At 31.7% G+C, this 16,830-nt stretch overlaps 1 protein-coding gene across 2 annotated transcripts; it reads left to right on the top strand.

The window, feature by feature from the left end:
* Positions 1 to 543: 543 nt before the first annotated feature.
* Positions 544 to 16,795, top strand: LOC111628517 (vesicular inhibitory amino acid transporter-like). 2 transcript variants are annotated; one of them, XM_023372322.1, is made up of 3 exons: positions 544 to 566; positions 3,739 to 4,166; positions 13,429 to 16,795. In XM_023372322.1, exons 2-3 carry the CDS (start codon positions 3,861 to 3,863, stop codon positions 14,626 to 14,628), a joined length of 1,506 nt encoding a protein of 501 aa, XP_023228090.1. In that variant the 5' UTR covers positions 544 to 566; positions 3,739 to 3,860; the 3' UTR covers positions 14,629 to 16,795. The 2 variants fall into 2 exon arrangements, with proteins under 2 accessions (XP_023228090.1, XP_023228089.1); XM_023372321.1 differs by lacking the exon at positions 544 to 566 and adding an exon at positions 3,241 to 3,313.
* The last annotated feature ends 35 nt before the right edge of the window (positions 16,796 to 16,830 follow it).

Below are 16,830 nucleotides of genomic sequence, written 5' to 3' on the forward strand. Positions count from 1 at the left end.
CTATAACAACCTTTTGCTATATTTTCTTTACTCATCTTTTTCTAATTCACGTATCGTTTCTCATTCATCTCTTGATCTCTTATACATTTTACTTATACAAAATAACTTGCAATCTCATTAAGAAATGTGACAGCGACTTCACTGTAATATAATATATTAGTGCTTGCAAGATTGTGTTAGCATAATATATTTATAACAACATAAAATCCTCTACAGAGCTCTTGTCACATCTCCCAGAATTACTATTAGATTAGTATATATTTTTAAGTGAAGCATCCTAATAACAAAATTATAGTTTTAAACCAATCGAAAGATAGATAACAGTTGAAAAATCGACTGAGATGAAACAAAATCGAGAGCTAATTGGCTGTTTAAATTTAAATTTAAAGATACGAACCCAATGAGCACATGCGCAATTTCATGTGTAATCTGCAACGTCAGGCAGGGCCGTTTGCTGGCGAATGAGCATGCTCTAAAATATCGATTTTTGACCATTCACATCGGGATTCCCGGATGTAAGAACAGTTCTGTTCTGGAGGAGGAGGCGAAATGGCTACTCTAAGCAAGTAAGATTCTCTTTTTACTTTGATTTATTCGCAATTAATCAAAAATTACGCCTGGTAAATATTTTCAAAAATTTAATTTATAATCGGTTTGAAATTACAACGTCATGTTTTCCAAGATGGCGGACGAAGCTAGAACTGACTTTCGCATTACTTTTACTGTATAAACAAATTTTTAAACATATATTTATGTTATGGAATCTTATTGTTTTATATAATTACTAGTATTTACTAGAAAATCATACACATTTAATTCAAGAAAAATAATATAAAAGATGAATATTGGGTATATTGTTATCTTACCCTAGTATTAATCATAAGAAACACTATATAGTTATAACTTTTGGCACATATGTAAGTGATATTACCAATTTAAAAACTTTAAACACTCAAATACTGCTTAAGAATGTCAGGTAAGGTTAGTTCGTGGATACCAAAAGGAAGCTTCTTCTTCTCTCTTAAGATACTCCTTATCACGTAACGTGTGCAGTGTTTAAGAGTAGGGATGCTCGAAGCATCTTCCACGCAGCACTTCATCCGAGGAACCCAACGCAACATCTCTCTCCACAGCGGTCTTCCGGGAGCCAATTCGTTCATCAATAGCCAAAAACATTCGGACATGGCACCAAAATCATTATAAAATTTATTATTAGTTAATGCAGTAAAAATCTTAACTAAAACATGAGCTTTATTGGCGTGACATCCGCAGATATCATCTTCGTAGATACTAGCACCGTATCTCAGAAACAAGCTCACCCATTGCGATTGAGACAACCAAGTAGCCACGTATAAAGGCCTATAACCGCACCGACACACCCCAAAAGTACTTACAGGATAATCTACGAAAGAAGTTATCGTTCCATTTTCCCGAAAACAGACATTCAGGCGGCTAGCCTCTTCTAGAAGGCAGCACATTATTATCTGCTTATCTGGTAAGCCATAACGGGACTTCTTGACTCCAAAAATGACTTCTGAAGCCTTTTCTCCGATGATAAGAGATAGTATTACGTGATCGTATAGTTTAACACGAGAAGGGATGGAGTTGAAGAGATCTTGTGCAGTGATACAGTTTTTTAAACCAGCGGCTTTACTTACATCCGCTATGTAAGCGTGAAAAACAGAATTCTTGTTCATGTTTTCACTTATACGATTCGATATTCTTTTAAATTCTAGATAAGAATTTTTGCTGATCCCTATCCAATTACTAAGCACGCTAATCCTATTAACTCGTGCGAGCATTATTGCTGAATTTTAAAAATGTAACAGCGCAGAATCTTGCACACGTCTATTGAAAAAAAATTTAGAACTTTTTTTTTTAATGAAAGTTATTTAAAACACGTTCTGTTCGAAATATATTTAAATAAGTCATATTCAACGGAAATCAAATTTCCGTTCCGTTAATAAATTAAGCGAGTATATGTGGCGCCGCCTTGTGGGCAAAAATTGAAACTATGATAATTTAAACTCAAACAATACGTTGCAAATTTAAATATTAAAACAATTATTAATTATTTTCAAATTTGTAACTTTATATTATTCTTTTATATGTATGATTGTCGATTCATCTGCTATCTACTGACAGAATTTTCTCATCAATTATACTACTAGACAGTTGTAATTTAGCATTCAATTGACGTAGTGAATATGTAATTTCAATTCTATAGTTTTCTTTAGTATTTTTGCCTTTTTCTTCCGTATCTGTTTATCGGTACCGGGCCAATTTATATTTAAATAATTCCACTGGCCCTAGATGGGGGACCAACAAATCCATTTTGCCGATAAGAGGGAATCCCTAAATATAGTTTCTTATGTAAAAAATATAATATAAAAAATGAAAAAATTTCATTTGTGAGTGGTTAAGGCCTTTCAGATTCTTGTTAGAATTTAATTAATATATTTTATTGCATTCATTCAATACAAAATAAAATAAAATTCAGAATCATTGCCGGGGTAACACGAATCATTTAATTACGATATGCCTAAATATTAAATATGTTATTTAGAAGTATACAGCATAATTACTTTTTAATAATTCATTAATTTGTAATTATTTTAATTTAATCAAATTAATAGCTAAATTGAAATTTTGCAATTTTCTTTTTATGAATTGGAATTGCCACGAGGAGAAGCCATTAAAATGCTTTCCAGATAAGGTTCAACTCTACAGAATACATCAGAAGAATACTATAACAACCTTTTGCTATATTTTCTTTACTCATCTTTTTCTAATTCACGTATCGTTTCTCATTCATCTCTTGATCTCTTATACATTTTACTTATACAAAATAACTTGCAATCTCATTAAGAAATGTGACAGCGACTTCACTGTAATATAATATATTAGTGCTTGCAAGATTGTGTTAGCATAATATATTTATAACAACATAAAATCCTCTACAGAGCTCTTGTCACATCTCCCAGAATTACTATTAGATTAGTATATATTTTTAAGTGAAGCATCCTAATAACAAAATTATAGTTTTAAACCAATCGAAAGATAGATAACAGTTGAAAAATCGACTGAGATGAAACAAAATCGAGAGCTAATTGGCTGTTTAAATTTAAATTTAAAGATACGAACCCAATGAGCACATGCGCAATTTCATGTGTAATCTGCAACGTCAGGCAGGGCCGTTTGCTGGCGAATGAGCATGCTCTAAAATATCGATTTTTGACCATTCACATCGGGATTCCCGGATGTAAGAACAGTTCTGTTCTGGAGGAGGAGGCGAAATGGCTACTCTAAGCAAGTAAGATTCTCTTTTTACTTTGATTTATTCGCAATTAATCAAAAATTACGCCTGGTAAATATTTTCAAAAATTTAATTTATAATCGGTTTGAAATTACAACATCATTAAATCAATACTTGTAAAGAAAGAAAAAAAATGATAAATAAAATTATTAAAACAAAAGAAAAATAAAAAAATAATTTAGGTGGCGCTTAAAAATGAAATTTTTAAATTTGTATTTACCTATTAAAATTATATATTTAATAATTTATTATTNCCAAGTATAGAATATAAATTAAAATAATAAAGCAATGTAAATATTATTTATGAATTTTTTAAAAATAATTTTCGAAAGATTTCTTTGCTTTAATTTTAAAGTTAATATTCTTTGTAATTATATGGAATTTTTAAAATTAATTTGAATTTTTTTTTTAATGCCTGGCAGATACGAAAGAGTATGTCTTCACTTCTCCGAAGAACATCAAGGAATTATGTCTTCCATATCTTTTCTTTGTTAATATAAATAAGTATATTATATATGATATTTTAATCCTTTGACTGTCAGAAATGTCTTGGTATGTTTTTCGATTGTGGCAAACGGTACGTTCATATCTACCAGGTGCTTGCGGTGAAAATCAGGATACAGAAAAAGTACATTTTGCAAAACATGGACACGGTCAAGCGGATACCGAATTAGCATCCTTTAATCATTCTGGAGAAGATGGTCAAACAACTTCCATCCAAGGCGCCGAAGCCAGCTTAGATGAAGTGGAAGGTGATGTGCTGGATGGTGCAGTGGGGGAAGGTGAATTTGCCAGCGATGTTAAAATTTCAGAATGGCAAGCGGGTTGGAATGTTACAAATGCTATACAGGTAAATAGTCATAAAAATTTGTATTCGGTTCTTATTATCGCACGAATTTTTCTTGATTTTTTTGGAGAGGGATGTGGAATGTATCGATCGCCGCCGCCATATTGTCCGCATACGCATCTATATCGTGATTGGTTGGAGGAGTGTTGCAGCAATTCGAGTCGATGTCTGCAAGAAATCTCGTTCGTGTTCGATTGGAGTGCAATAATTTTTTAAAATATATTTTATTATCGATTATCGGCGTAAAAAAATATTTCTTAAATTACTTTAAAATAATTTTTATACATTAAAAATATTTATAATTTAATAGAGCGTTTATAGTACAGTACATTTGATGATGTATTACAAATGCACTATTAAATTATAAATATAAAATTTTAAAGCGATTTGCTCGGCTCGGTCTCACAATTACGAGAAAATATTAAAGAAAACTGGTGATAACTCAATCTTTATATTCGGCTAAACGTAATTCTATCAGCTATACTATGATTTTATGTCATACTACAATTGATATGATCATGTTTTTTAATTTCTAAATATCATATTTTTATGTTATTTAGATGTTAAAAAGCATAATAAGGCATAAAATCACTATATAGCTTAGCATATACTATAGATAAAATCTAGACTCATTCTAGCTCTTAATTAACTACAGTATAAAAAAAAAAAGGTTCTCTTCCACCAAATAATAAAAGCTTTAAAATCATAAGCACTTAAGCTGTAATCTCATATTGTGAGGCTTTTCAGGGTGCAACTTTGTTGGCTTCAGTAAATCCGACTGTGGATATAACATACCAGAGCTATGCTTTACTCAGTGTAAATCTATCACATATTTAGATATTAGAGCATAGTTTATCGTATAGATACAACATTTATGTGTATGAATCTTTAGTTCTACATGGATCTGTTCAATAATCGCTACAGATCATGTGGAATATCTGCATATAAAATGAAAAAATGAACACGAAACCTCGAAATTCTTTATTTCATGACAAAGCAATCGATCAAGATATATTTTACATTACATATTATTCAAATATGACCGTGCAATCATGAGATATTGAACAAAGTAAGTGTTTCGTGTGAATCACCCTGTGCAATATTTATGTAATATAATCTAACATAGCATTAAATTATATCATAAATTAAACATACAAGAGGTATATTTGCCACACAGATATATTACACATTAAAAAGCATTAGTTTGCTCTATCTATGTATATATAAAGTAGAATATCCATCTGTACCTAAATACTTCTGTACCCTTCGACCGATCTGGATAAAATTTTTCGCAGTTACTCTCTAGAATCCTGCGGAAAACGTGGGCTATCATAAAATCCGGACAACCCCTAATTTCAAAGGGAACTTACAGATCATAAAGTGTCAAGGGGATAAAATCCACAAGGTCCTAGAAAATAACTATAAAATATTTGGTCCAGTTCGTTTTTAATATTATTAATAATTTTTTCTGATTTTTCGATAATTTTTTTTTAAATAATCACCAAAAACTTTATATAAAATCCCCCCAAAAATACATTAACACGAATATTTTATACATGGATTTTGGAATTTCTGTTTATTCAGCAATTTACAAATTATAAGTTTGTAGAAAATGCATAAATATTTTTAAAAATTTATTTTAATTTCTATAATAATGCATGAATGATGATTTTAATGACACTCAACATCATGTTATCCTTGTAAAACTTATACTTTATACTTGTATGTTAATTTAAATGCTTGAAAATGTGCCGACACTCATTATATATCTACATTTACCTTAATGCTTATTTATATTCTATCTGTCAGATTGTCTATTCTTCAAAAAATAATTCTTCTAAGCTTATACCATAATACTGTATGTGCTGTATTTTTTGGCACGTTTTATATTAGTGCAATTCTTTACATTTTGGATTGGTTTATGTGAAATTTAATGATATTAATGGGAAATTTAATTAAGTCATATATTGCTGTGTTTCGTCGTAACAAAATGGCGACCATTTCAGCATTTATATCCTTTAAGAATTGCAATAAAACCAAAATTTAATTAAAATTTAAAATTTATGAGAATGTAAATCTTTAAATTCGACTCCCGGCCATGTTTTTTTCCTTTTTCAAATTTGTTAGTTCGCATCCCTTTTCGGAATTAATGAGTGTTAATTAAAGTTTTTTATTTTATGTTTAAACTGTTTAAAAGTGTAAACTTCTGTAGGTCAAAGTTCATTTAAATTATATAATGCCAAGTATAGAACGATATGTAAAAGGCTGTTCTGACAAAATACCAAAACTTTAGCTGATATGATAGGTCAAAGGTCGTAGGTCATTGCACTAAATCAGTTAAGTTAACAAATTAATAAAGTAAAATAAATAAATTTCTTATTTTAATTTACATATAAATTAAAAGTTAATATAAATAAAATATATAATTTAATTTTTACATATTTTAGTTAATACGAAAATTAATTTCATAATTTGAAAATTAATGTTGTAACTAAGTTTTGTCACTAGAGGGAAAATTTTATTTTTTGTTGCTGTCATCTAGCGGCCATTTTTTAAAGCTGTATTGATTTAAAATAATTTTATGAATATTAATAGCGTAAACAATGAAAAAATCTGAAATAAATTTAATAAATTATTATATTAAAAAATAATAAAATACAATTTGATTGCATTATTATTTTTAATCTTCTCATCTCACGACTTTACAATTTGAACCTGATCTCTATATTCACAGTTATTCTAGAATGATTCTATAAAAATCTTCGATATTAATACATTTAACTTTGTTTTCTTGACTATATAATTTTTGTATTTTAATTTATATTAAATTTAAATTTTCTTTAGTAATAAATACATTTTTAAAAAACTATATTGTAATGAAAATATTCAAAAAATAATAGAAAAGATCAAAGATTTAATATATAGTATATAGTAAAAGAATTATTCAATGTTTAACAAAACTTAAATTACAATTTAATCTTTTATTTAATACAATTAATTGATTTTAATTTGGGCTTTATCCCGTGTTTATTTTAAAACTAATAGCATTCGCCACCCGAAAATATCGTAAAAGTGGCACTAATTCTGAAAATTAACTGTATTTTCCACAATTAATACCATTTCTTCAAATTTTTCCTTCATTTGTTCAATTTTATCGCTAAACAAAATATTATTAGCGTTAAGTTCATGCAGAGAAAGAATTAGTAGGCCATTTGGCGGCTTCCAACGTAAATTAACCCCAAAATTTAGTCTTTAATGTAATATAAATTACGGTTTCTTTACATAAGTAATGGAAAAATCAGTTTTTTATTTGATTTATCGATTTTATTCATATACAGTATTTTTATTACTACCGGAGAGATGACACTCGTATATATGATTAGATTGGATTAATAAGGCAACGCAACATTTGTGCATTCTTTGCCAACAAGCGACTCTCAGAAGTACTTTCTATAAGAAACTGGCCCTTATTTAGGTGTTACACACGTGAAAAACGGGAAAAATCCACGATGAAGCTGCGAACCCGCGACCTCACTGTTACTAGTGTTCATGATGAGGCGCAAACCCGAAATACTTCCGGTGTTAGGGTTTTATCTATTCGGCCTCTGGTGGACCCGCATTTGAGTCACATCTATCCCCTCTCGGGTCCTGAATAGTACCAACAGGGGGGAAAACAATTTTTTCTACTTTTTTTTCATTAGTTCGCTCACTAATCTATGGCTTCCATACGCTACAATAGAGAGTCAATCATTTAAAAATGGCAGATGTTCATTTGAATTAATCTCGGCTTAGGTTTAAACGAATTATTTACTCAAATATTGAATTTCGATTATATTAAATTGCCTCGATTTATAGTAAAGTCCACTTTTATGTCTGGTAATATTGGATTTTAATCATTAATTTAGTTTATGTTATCATCTGTTTAGATCAATAATACTTTAAAGTATATCCGCTTCGATGGCTACGCTAATGAGCCTTTGTAAATGTTAAAATTCATTAATTATTGTTAAAAGTTCACGAGAATTGTTTACCTTAAAGCAAAATTTAAAAATTTATACGTTATAATCACCAATTAATTGATGATCGATTGTATTTTTTAAATTTTTATTAATTAAATGTTTAAAATTTTTTAAAATTTAAATTGATTTTAATTACTAAAAATAATTTTTGGAATAAAATTCAAAATATTCTTACTTATTTACTTATTAAATAAAACAATACCTTGAATAATGATGGATCAATCGATAGTAGCTTAAAATATCACTAGAGGTCACGTCTTCAAAGCCAACTAGTGACCTCTAGTGATAAAATTCGATATTCTAATAAAACTTTAATTTTAGAAAAGTTTTAATTGATTAAACAGTTATTTAACCTTATAAAACTTTTTATCGCTATTAAATTTTAAAATATTTAATTTTATATTTTACTTTTATTTAATAATGATTGGTGATTTTACTATAAAAATTTTAAATTTAAGTATACCTAACACTGTTTTCTGTTTTTATATAATCAGAAAGTTTCTAAAATATTATTTTATAAATATTTAATAAATTTATTTTGTAAGAGCGCGTTGTTATTTTATTTTATTATTATTTTTTAAATTTTAGTAATTCGAATAAGATCGAAAACGGCCGCTCTTCAAGCAAAGAAAATCGCCATTTTTAAAGATTTGAGTAATTTAATTTAACGAAAGAAAGTGAAATTTTTTCTTCATCTTCAGAAACGCGAATAATTCTGTATAACGAATTGATAATGCCAGATATAATAATGACCTCTCCGATGATCTTGATCTAGTTTTCGGGGTCAAGAGCTCTATAACTTCTTAATTCCTATAGAGACGTGAAAATTTTAATTATGGAGTTAAAGAGTGTAGCCAATTACGCATATAAAAGCTTAATTTCAAACTTATAAACGAAAATCGGCGAGAATTTTTTGTTTCTTTGGTTGAGCGCAACGCCGACGCGTCGCGGCGCGTTGTATCTATCCAAGCGTTGTATTCTATCCCACGATGTATGAAGAAATGTTAACAGTTTAGATGTACTCAATAATGATTGAGAAAATATATAATACAATACATTATCGGAAAGAAGTAGGAAGAAAGAAGTACAGTGCTCGTAAGCATCACCGACGCGTCGCAGCGCGCTGTTAGTTACAGATCAATACTATGCTATTAATATAATTATTTACTGCAAGAACATCCCACGCTATAATCTAACTAAAATAAATTAAAGTAAATCAATAGAATAAATAAACTAAACGTCGGAAGTGACGTAAAGCACGCAAGAACCTTGCGAAAAATACAATAAATTACATCAAGAATTTCACGAAATTTTTTATTGTTTTTAATTAAATCTATATAATTGATATTTCGTAATTTCACAAAATAAATACCGTGATGTTTAAAGATTTTCTGTCGCACTAAATTATTCAATTATTGCTTCTAAGTACAGTAATAATTTGCATGTCTTCTTGGAAGTTAATTATTATAATTAAGTTCACTAACAATGGAGGAATTAGCTACTATTTCTTTGTAAACAATGATTAATTACATATATTCTACGTCACGATAGAAGAATACATTAAAATGTGACGAGATTCAAATGGGAAACACACAATTCCCATTTAATTAACAATAATAATTGTATGATAATTTTAAATGACGTATCGAAAATTCGGTTTGAACAATGATCTTTAGGGCATTTAATTGTATTATGTGTATTATATAACACCCATTAACATTTAGGCAATGTCCATTTCTGCATTTTCTTCCGCAAGGTCGAAAGAACATCGTGTTGGAGTTAAGGTGGAGTGAAACACCCAAATTCATCCCACTTTATGACCGAAAGGGGAGTTAAACGTACTCACTTTCTAATTAAAATTTAAAAACGACACTTAAATTATTCCGTGTGACGTTACAAAACTTTCAAAGTATGTTTCGTAAATATTTTAATATTCCCTCCCTCCCTCCAGTTTATCAAAATTTGTAATAAATTACGTATTTGTATCACGTACATTTAACTCGAGAAGAACATATTCTTGAACTTTAAACCTTGATTTTGGCTGTCAAAAAAATTGTTGATTAGTTTAGGTATAAAATACAATTTAATGGCCTACTAAAGAGCCATTGAGCAGTATTAAGACATTATGATATGGCCCAATGGTGCACTCGTGTACCATTGTATTTATAGTAGCATGTGTATCACAAATTTATTTTAATCTTCTTACGTCGACAGATGGCACTATATACTCGAAATATATTTTATTTCAGTATGTAATCTTTTAATTAAAATTAATCTAGTTGCTGTGACTGTTCATTCTCTCTCGGATGATATTTATAATGGCTTTGAATAGAATTAGATTTGAATATTTTAAAAACGTCATAGAGAAATAGATTTGACTCCAGGCAGGAATTCCGTATTCAAATATAGACGTGGGTTCAGTTCCTACTCGACTAAATATTTTGTTTGGGTCATTGCTTCTTTCTTTAGGTGGGCTTTAATTGGTTTTTTTCTACACGCGAGTACGAGCATTATTTCTGTATATATTAATTAAGATTGAAACCTCCAAATTATTAAATTGTAAAAATTTTATATATTTCTAATTCTGTACGCCTTTTTGTAATAGTTTAATTAATTCAGAACTAGCTAACATAAATATTTAAATTTACGTTCCAGATATAGCCTATATAGTAACAATGCAATAGTAGAAATGGTGGTCGTAGCACTCCAGCTGCAATGGGGTTACAAATGGCTCACGGGGGTCGTTAAAATACGATGTCACCAGTTTTTAGTCCTTTTTGACTGCATATTTTGTTTAACTACCCCATGCTATTTTGTTTAACTACCCCATGCTGATGTCACGCTTGATCTGCCACTCCTATATTAAAATCATGCATTTCTATAAAACAGATCTACAGTACATTAATTTATTCACATTTCATGCTATGGCAAAGCTAATTTTAATAATAGGCCAATAGAAAACATTTTACATTTACATTTAGAAAAGTAGTAGCGACCGAACCATAAAACAGACAGGGTGAAAGGGTGAAAATAGAATGGGTAAGAGTAGAAGTATATAGATCGAGGGGAAATGAAAGGAAGAAGTGGTTGAGAGGGTTGGGAACCATTAGTAGTGTAAAAACAACATACAGTATACAGTTTCACAATGACAATAGGAAGCAAACAGTAATACGTTTGCTTCCTATTGTCATTGTACAGAAGTATACAAGGATGGATGTTTGTAATGTACATGAATGATTACAGGATACAGAATTGCGAAAATTACAATTATTTAAGTGATTTACAATAGTATACATTACTAAATTCGCGTACATGAACACACATCGCGACAAAAGTTTGGTGTGAAGATACAGGCAAGGGTGACTGCAGATAAACAAAAATACATAGAAAATTGCAAATGATAACAATGAGAGTTACAGGACGTTGAGAAAAGCTACTGTAAGCGGTGAGTTGGACATTAAGAATACAAAAAAGGTGGTGGTTGCTGGTGGATGAAGACGCTAGCCATAGCAGGAGAGGTCCATTGCCTTTGCAGAGGCAGTGAACGCGTTGAAAATGGTGCTGTTGCTCATGGGCAGGCAGGGTCAATGATGGCCTTCACTGGTTAAAGTGTCCACAAGTCGCTGCGTTCGTTCCTGAACTTAGGGCATAAGAAGATAACATGCTGAGGGTTGTCATCCTCCTTGAGGTCGCAGTCACATTTGCCATTTCCTTGTTCATGAACAGCAGGAGGTAGGTACCAAAGTTTCCGTGGCTAGTAAGCAGTTGTGTGACGTTGTGGCAGGTTACTAGGTAGTCCATTTTCTGTCTGGCAGAAATGTCTGGGAAGAATTTATGAGTACTGTGGCCTGTGTTCTCGGCATTCCAGCGGTTTTGCCACTCAGAGACGGCGTGAAGATTGAGCTGGTAAGTGATCCAGCTAGGAAGGATGACTGCGTAAGAGCAGCTGGAGGCGATGGTGGGTGCCTTTTTAACGAGCAAGTCTGCTCGCTCGTTACCAGTAGTGCCAGAGTGGCCCCTGACCCAGTTGAGAGAGATGCTAAAATGGCAGTTAAGGAAGTTGAGGGTCATTTGAATGATTGGGAGCTTGTTGTTTTTGTTGCCAATAGAAAGCAGAATGAAATCCACCATCATCATTCTCTATTAACATCCCTCCCTATCATAACCTGAAAAAATTTTTACATATCTCCTCTCTCGTGCGGACAACATATTTAAATGAATTCATGCCACACGTCTGACCATTCAGAGATTTCACGTGAAAAACTTAGCATCAATATACTCTTTCAAAGGTAAAAATATTATTTTAAAATGCATAAATATAATTACGCCATTATTTATGCTGTAAATAAACTTAGTCTTATGGGTTGGATTGATCGGATGTGGCAATGTAGCATATGGACGATCTGCCAGGAAGCGGTGCTTCCGAGAACTTTCTACGGAAAACTGACCCCTATCTAGGTGTTAGACACGTAAAGAAACCCTAAAAACCCTGCACGCGACCAGCCCGTTGGTGAGGTGCGAACCCAGACCAGTGCTCAGTGGTTTTGGTGGGCACCTCTAGGTGATATTGAAACACTAGTTGATATATAGGGCACTTCTAGGTGGCCATCGTATGTATCACATTTATACCACTGCCATTTTCGTGTCCATCATGAATTCAATCAAGCATGAGCTTATCCATGATAGTCATTACACATAGCATATTCTTATATTCTCGTAGATTCAGGATACTGTATGATAAATGGTACCGGTATATTCTCGCAAATTATCATCTATACACTTAACATAGTATTATTTATGTCAGTTATATAAATATGAATGAATAGTTAGTTTATTGTATGGCAGCAAGATTTATTACACAGGGTGATTCAAAACTCTTCATATAGATGTAAAAAATTTGCTTTATTATACAGTCACCTCTAAGTCACAGAAGTAAGAGGAACTACAATGGTTTGGACCATTGTAGTTCCTTTTCGTTGTAAGCTTGATGGTGTTATGAAAATGTGACGTGTTCCCATCAGAAGAGTCCAGAATCGTAGAGCACTCGCGCCAATTCTTCTCTTTGTAGTTGATTGTTATTGCATTCGCAAGAAGGGAGACAAAATTTTGCTTAAATGTGATTAAATAATTACTTAAAATTACGTGTATACGACACTTGACAAGTTGTAAAGTTATCAATTTGAATTTATAATAAAAATTGGATTAAACATTAAAGATCTGTAATTAAAAAAATGTTTTCTTTACAGGGAATGTTTATCGTCAGCCTACCGTATGGAGTACTCCATGGAGGCTATTGGGGTATCTTCTCACTCCTCTTTGTTGCCTATATCTGTTGTCACACAGGAAAAATCCTCGTCGCCTGCCTCTACGAGCCAAACGAGAAAGGAGAACTGGTACGTGTACGAGACAGTTATGTCAGTATTGCACGGACTTGCTTAGGTGACAGATGGGGCGGCAAAATGGTTAATTGTGCTCAGATCATAGAGCTGCTTATGACGTGTATATTGTATGTCGTGCTCTGTGGCGATCTAATGATCGGCAGTTTCCCAGAAGGTCCAATAGATCAACGATCCTGGATGATGATCTCTACCATGTTTTTACTGCCATGCGCTTTTCTCCGCAATTTAACGGCGGTTTCATGGCTGAGTTTCTGGTGCACTATGGCTCATCTGTTGATTAACGTGGCCGTCCTCGGTTACTGCTTCTATAAGGCACCAGAATGGGTATGGAGCAAAGTGCAGTTCAGAATTAACATCCGTATGTTTCCAGTAACCTTGGGAATTGTCGTATTCAGTTACACTTCGCAGATATTTTTGCCTACACTAGAAGGAAATCTGACAGATCGTTCTAAATTCCATTGTATGTTGAACTGGAGTCATATTGCTGCCGCCTTATTTAAAGCCGGATTTGCTTGGGTAGCCTTTCTCACTTGGGGAGATCAGACACAAGAAGTCATCACTAACAACCTACCTACTAAAGGCTTCAAGTTAATTGTCAATCTTACCCTCGTTATTAAGGCGTTGTTCTCTTACCCGTTACCCTATTATGCAGCCGTTGGATTATTGGAATCGGCCTTCTTCAAAGGTCCTCCATACACCAAATTTCCAGTGTGTATCGCAAAAGATGGCGAATTACGGATTTGGGCAGTGACGTTAAGACTGTTACTTGTTATTGCGACAATGTTAATGGCTATAAGCATCCCCCATTTCGCTTTGTTGATGGGTCTAATCGGCAGTTGCACCGGAACCATGTTATCCTTTGTCTGGCCCTGTTACTTCCACATGAAGTTAAAGTGGGATACAATGAATTGGTATAATATAAGTTGGGAAATTTTTATAATTTGTATTGGTTGTTTCTGTGGTGTGATTGGTATCTATTATTCAGCTTCAGCCTTGGTGGATGCATATCACATTCCATTACCGTATGTACCCCAACAACCAGTCTGAACGCAAATAATGTAACGTAGTAACTTCATTTCTTGTCGTTTACCCGTGTTAGTAAGTAGCTGGTGAGGAGAATTCTTTATAAGACGAATGGTAACAAGTAGCCAGGATGAAAACATCAAGAATAACATAGAAATCTTCCAAACAAAAAATTTTATTCAATTATTCCCAATGCCAAGTATGTCTTCCAAGATCTTCAGTCACTTTTTAATCATATCAAGGTATCGCCTGGTGCCTACATCTACGTCTTCCTTAGATATATCCAAAGTTGCTGAATTTGATATCTGGAGTAATTGTTACTTATTTAATATTCGAATGTTTACTGTTAAACAACAGTATATATACACACATATATATATAGTAACGGGTATTTTACGAATAGGGCTATAATTTTTGATTTAAAGAAATATTTTTAAGCTATATTAGCTTTATCGTACATTGGTAGATTATATTTCTCGCATTATTTTCCACTTTATGCTAAAAGTCTTCCATATAATAAGCTGTAACATTGTATCTATAATCCATGCAGCCTAAGTTTGACCTAGTCACAAGAGGGCCAATCATTAAAAAGCACACGAAACAAACTCAAAATGATTATCTTCGAATTCTAATTGATTTTTTAAAATCATAATTAATTTTCCATTACTTTTCAACGGAAAAAAATATAACTGACTTAGCCCTTTAGCGGTCAGGTCAAACTTATAATTGAGCGGAGTATAAATGTATTTATTCTGTGATAAACCCAACAATCAGATTCAGCAGCATTGTTAAAATTTTAACTAAAAAACAAGATGTCTTCCAGTACAGTGCCAAATTAAGGCATACGTGTATTCATTATCTGATATAGGTCCAGTATTCGCGTTATTTTATTGATGTGCGCTCTAAAAAATGATATATTTACACCCTGTTCGTTATTAAAAGATTAAACGAATGTTATAAACTAAAATAATTGCATATATATATATATGATATATATATATATATACATATTCCAGTTTTATATATCTAGTCAATATTGTATGTCTTCCAAATATAGTCAGCTGCTTATCGAGGTATTGCACTATTGCAATAAGAAAAATCATTACAGAAATGCAATATTGCACATATATGTAATCCAGGAGAGATATTAGGGATTAATTAATTAAATAATTATTGCACAAATAATCAGTTGCACCATACGATAACAGCTTTTGGGTCTTCCAATTGGGAACATTTAAGAAATGTTCTTTCGTGTGCGCTTTTATTTCGATATATTTATAAAATATATTTTTATATTCTTAATTTATGCCTTTAAAAAATATTTATTTAATTATATTTATGCGAGAAAGTGATTTAATTTTCTAAAATTCGTATTTAAATATTCGAAAATGCGAGACGATCCCGCAGTTTTTCAAGGTGAAGGTTGAAGCACCAAAATTGAAAGGGTATATGCGAAAGAGAATGATATATACGGTAATTATTAGTCCATATTTTTAACACCAGTGTAAGTGCGGCGCTGCAATTTACCGGGCTAAGCAATTTCGTAATATTTCCATTTGGAGTGGCAGTATGGAAGCTTGTGTGCTTCCATCGAGAGGGTCTAGAATCGAATCTCGCTCAGAGGGGCTACGCTCTTATTCCTTTCACGTAGCTCTCTTATAGAATAGGGGACGTAGAGAAACACAAATTTCATATTATTCATGTTACCAGAGCGTGTCGACTGCGCTATATTTAAAACTGTGTTAAATATACTACAAAATCAAAACAACATACCCCAAGTAAGAAAAATCATTAAGTTAAAATTAGGCAAATTCTGGTTAATCAGCAGAGTGACTGCCCTAAAGAAACAGCGCCAAATTTCCCCTAGTGTTAAAAATATGAACTAAAGTCATATTCTTTCGCAAATATCTATAAATTTCCCAAATTAGTATAAATATATAGGCCTATAAGTAAATATTTATAATTTTCCCGAACAAATAGGAAATTAATAATGTTAAAATAATTTTTAAAAATTAATATAAAGGATAATAAATGTAGAATTTTATATTTATTTCTCTATGAAATAAGTATAAAGTAAATATGAGAAAAAATAAACAACACGAACGTTTCAATCGGGTTACAAAGGAAATCTTCTTCTTTATAGTCAATGTATTCAGAGATAATTTTCAAATTATCTTTAATTACGTTAGAGCTATAATGATACTGTTTGGTAGACCAATTGATTAT

The sequence above is a fragment of the Centruroides sculpturatus genome, unplaced genomic scaffold, assembly GCF_000671375.1.
Source record: "Centruroides sculpturatus isolate CEXI.00-Female unplaced genomic scaffold, Cexi_2.0 scaffold615, whole genome shotgun sequence".
Classification (NCBI taxonomy): domain Eukaryota; kingdom Metazoa; phylum Arthropoda; class Arachnida; order Scorpiones; family Buthidae; genus Centruroides; species Centruroides sculpturatus.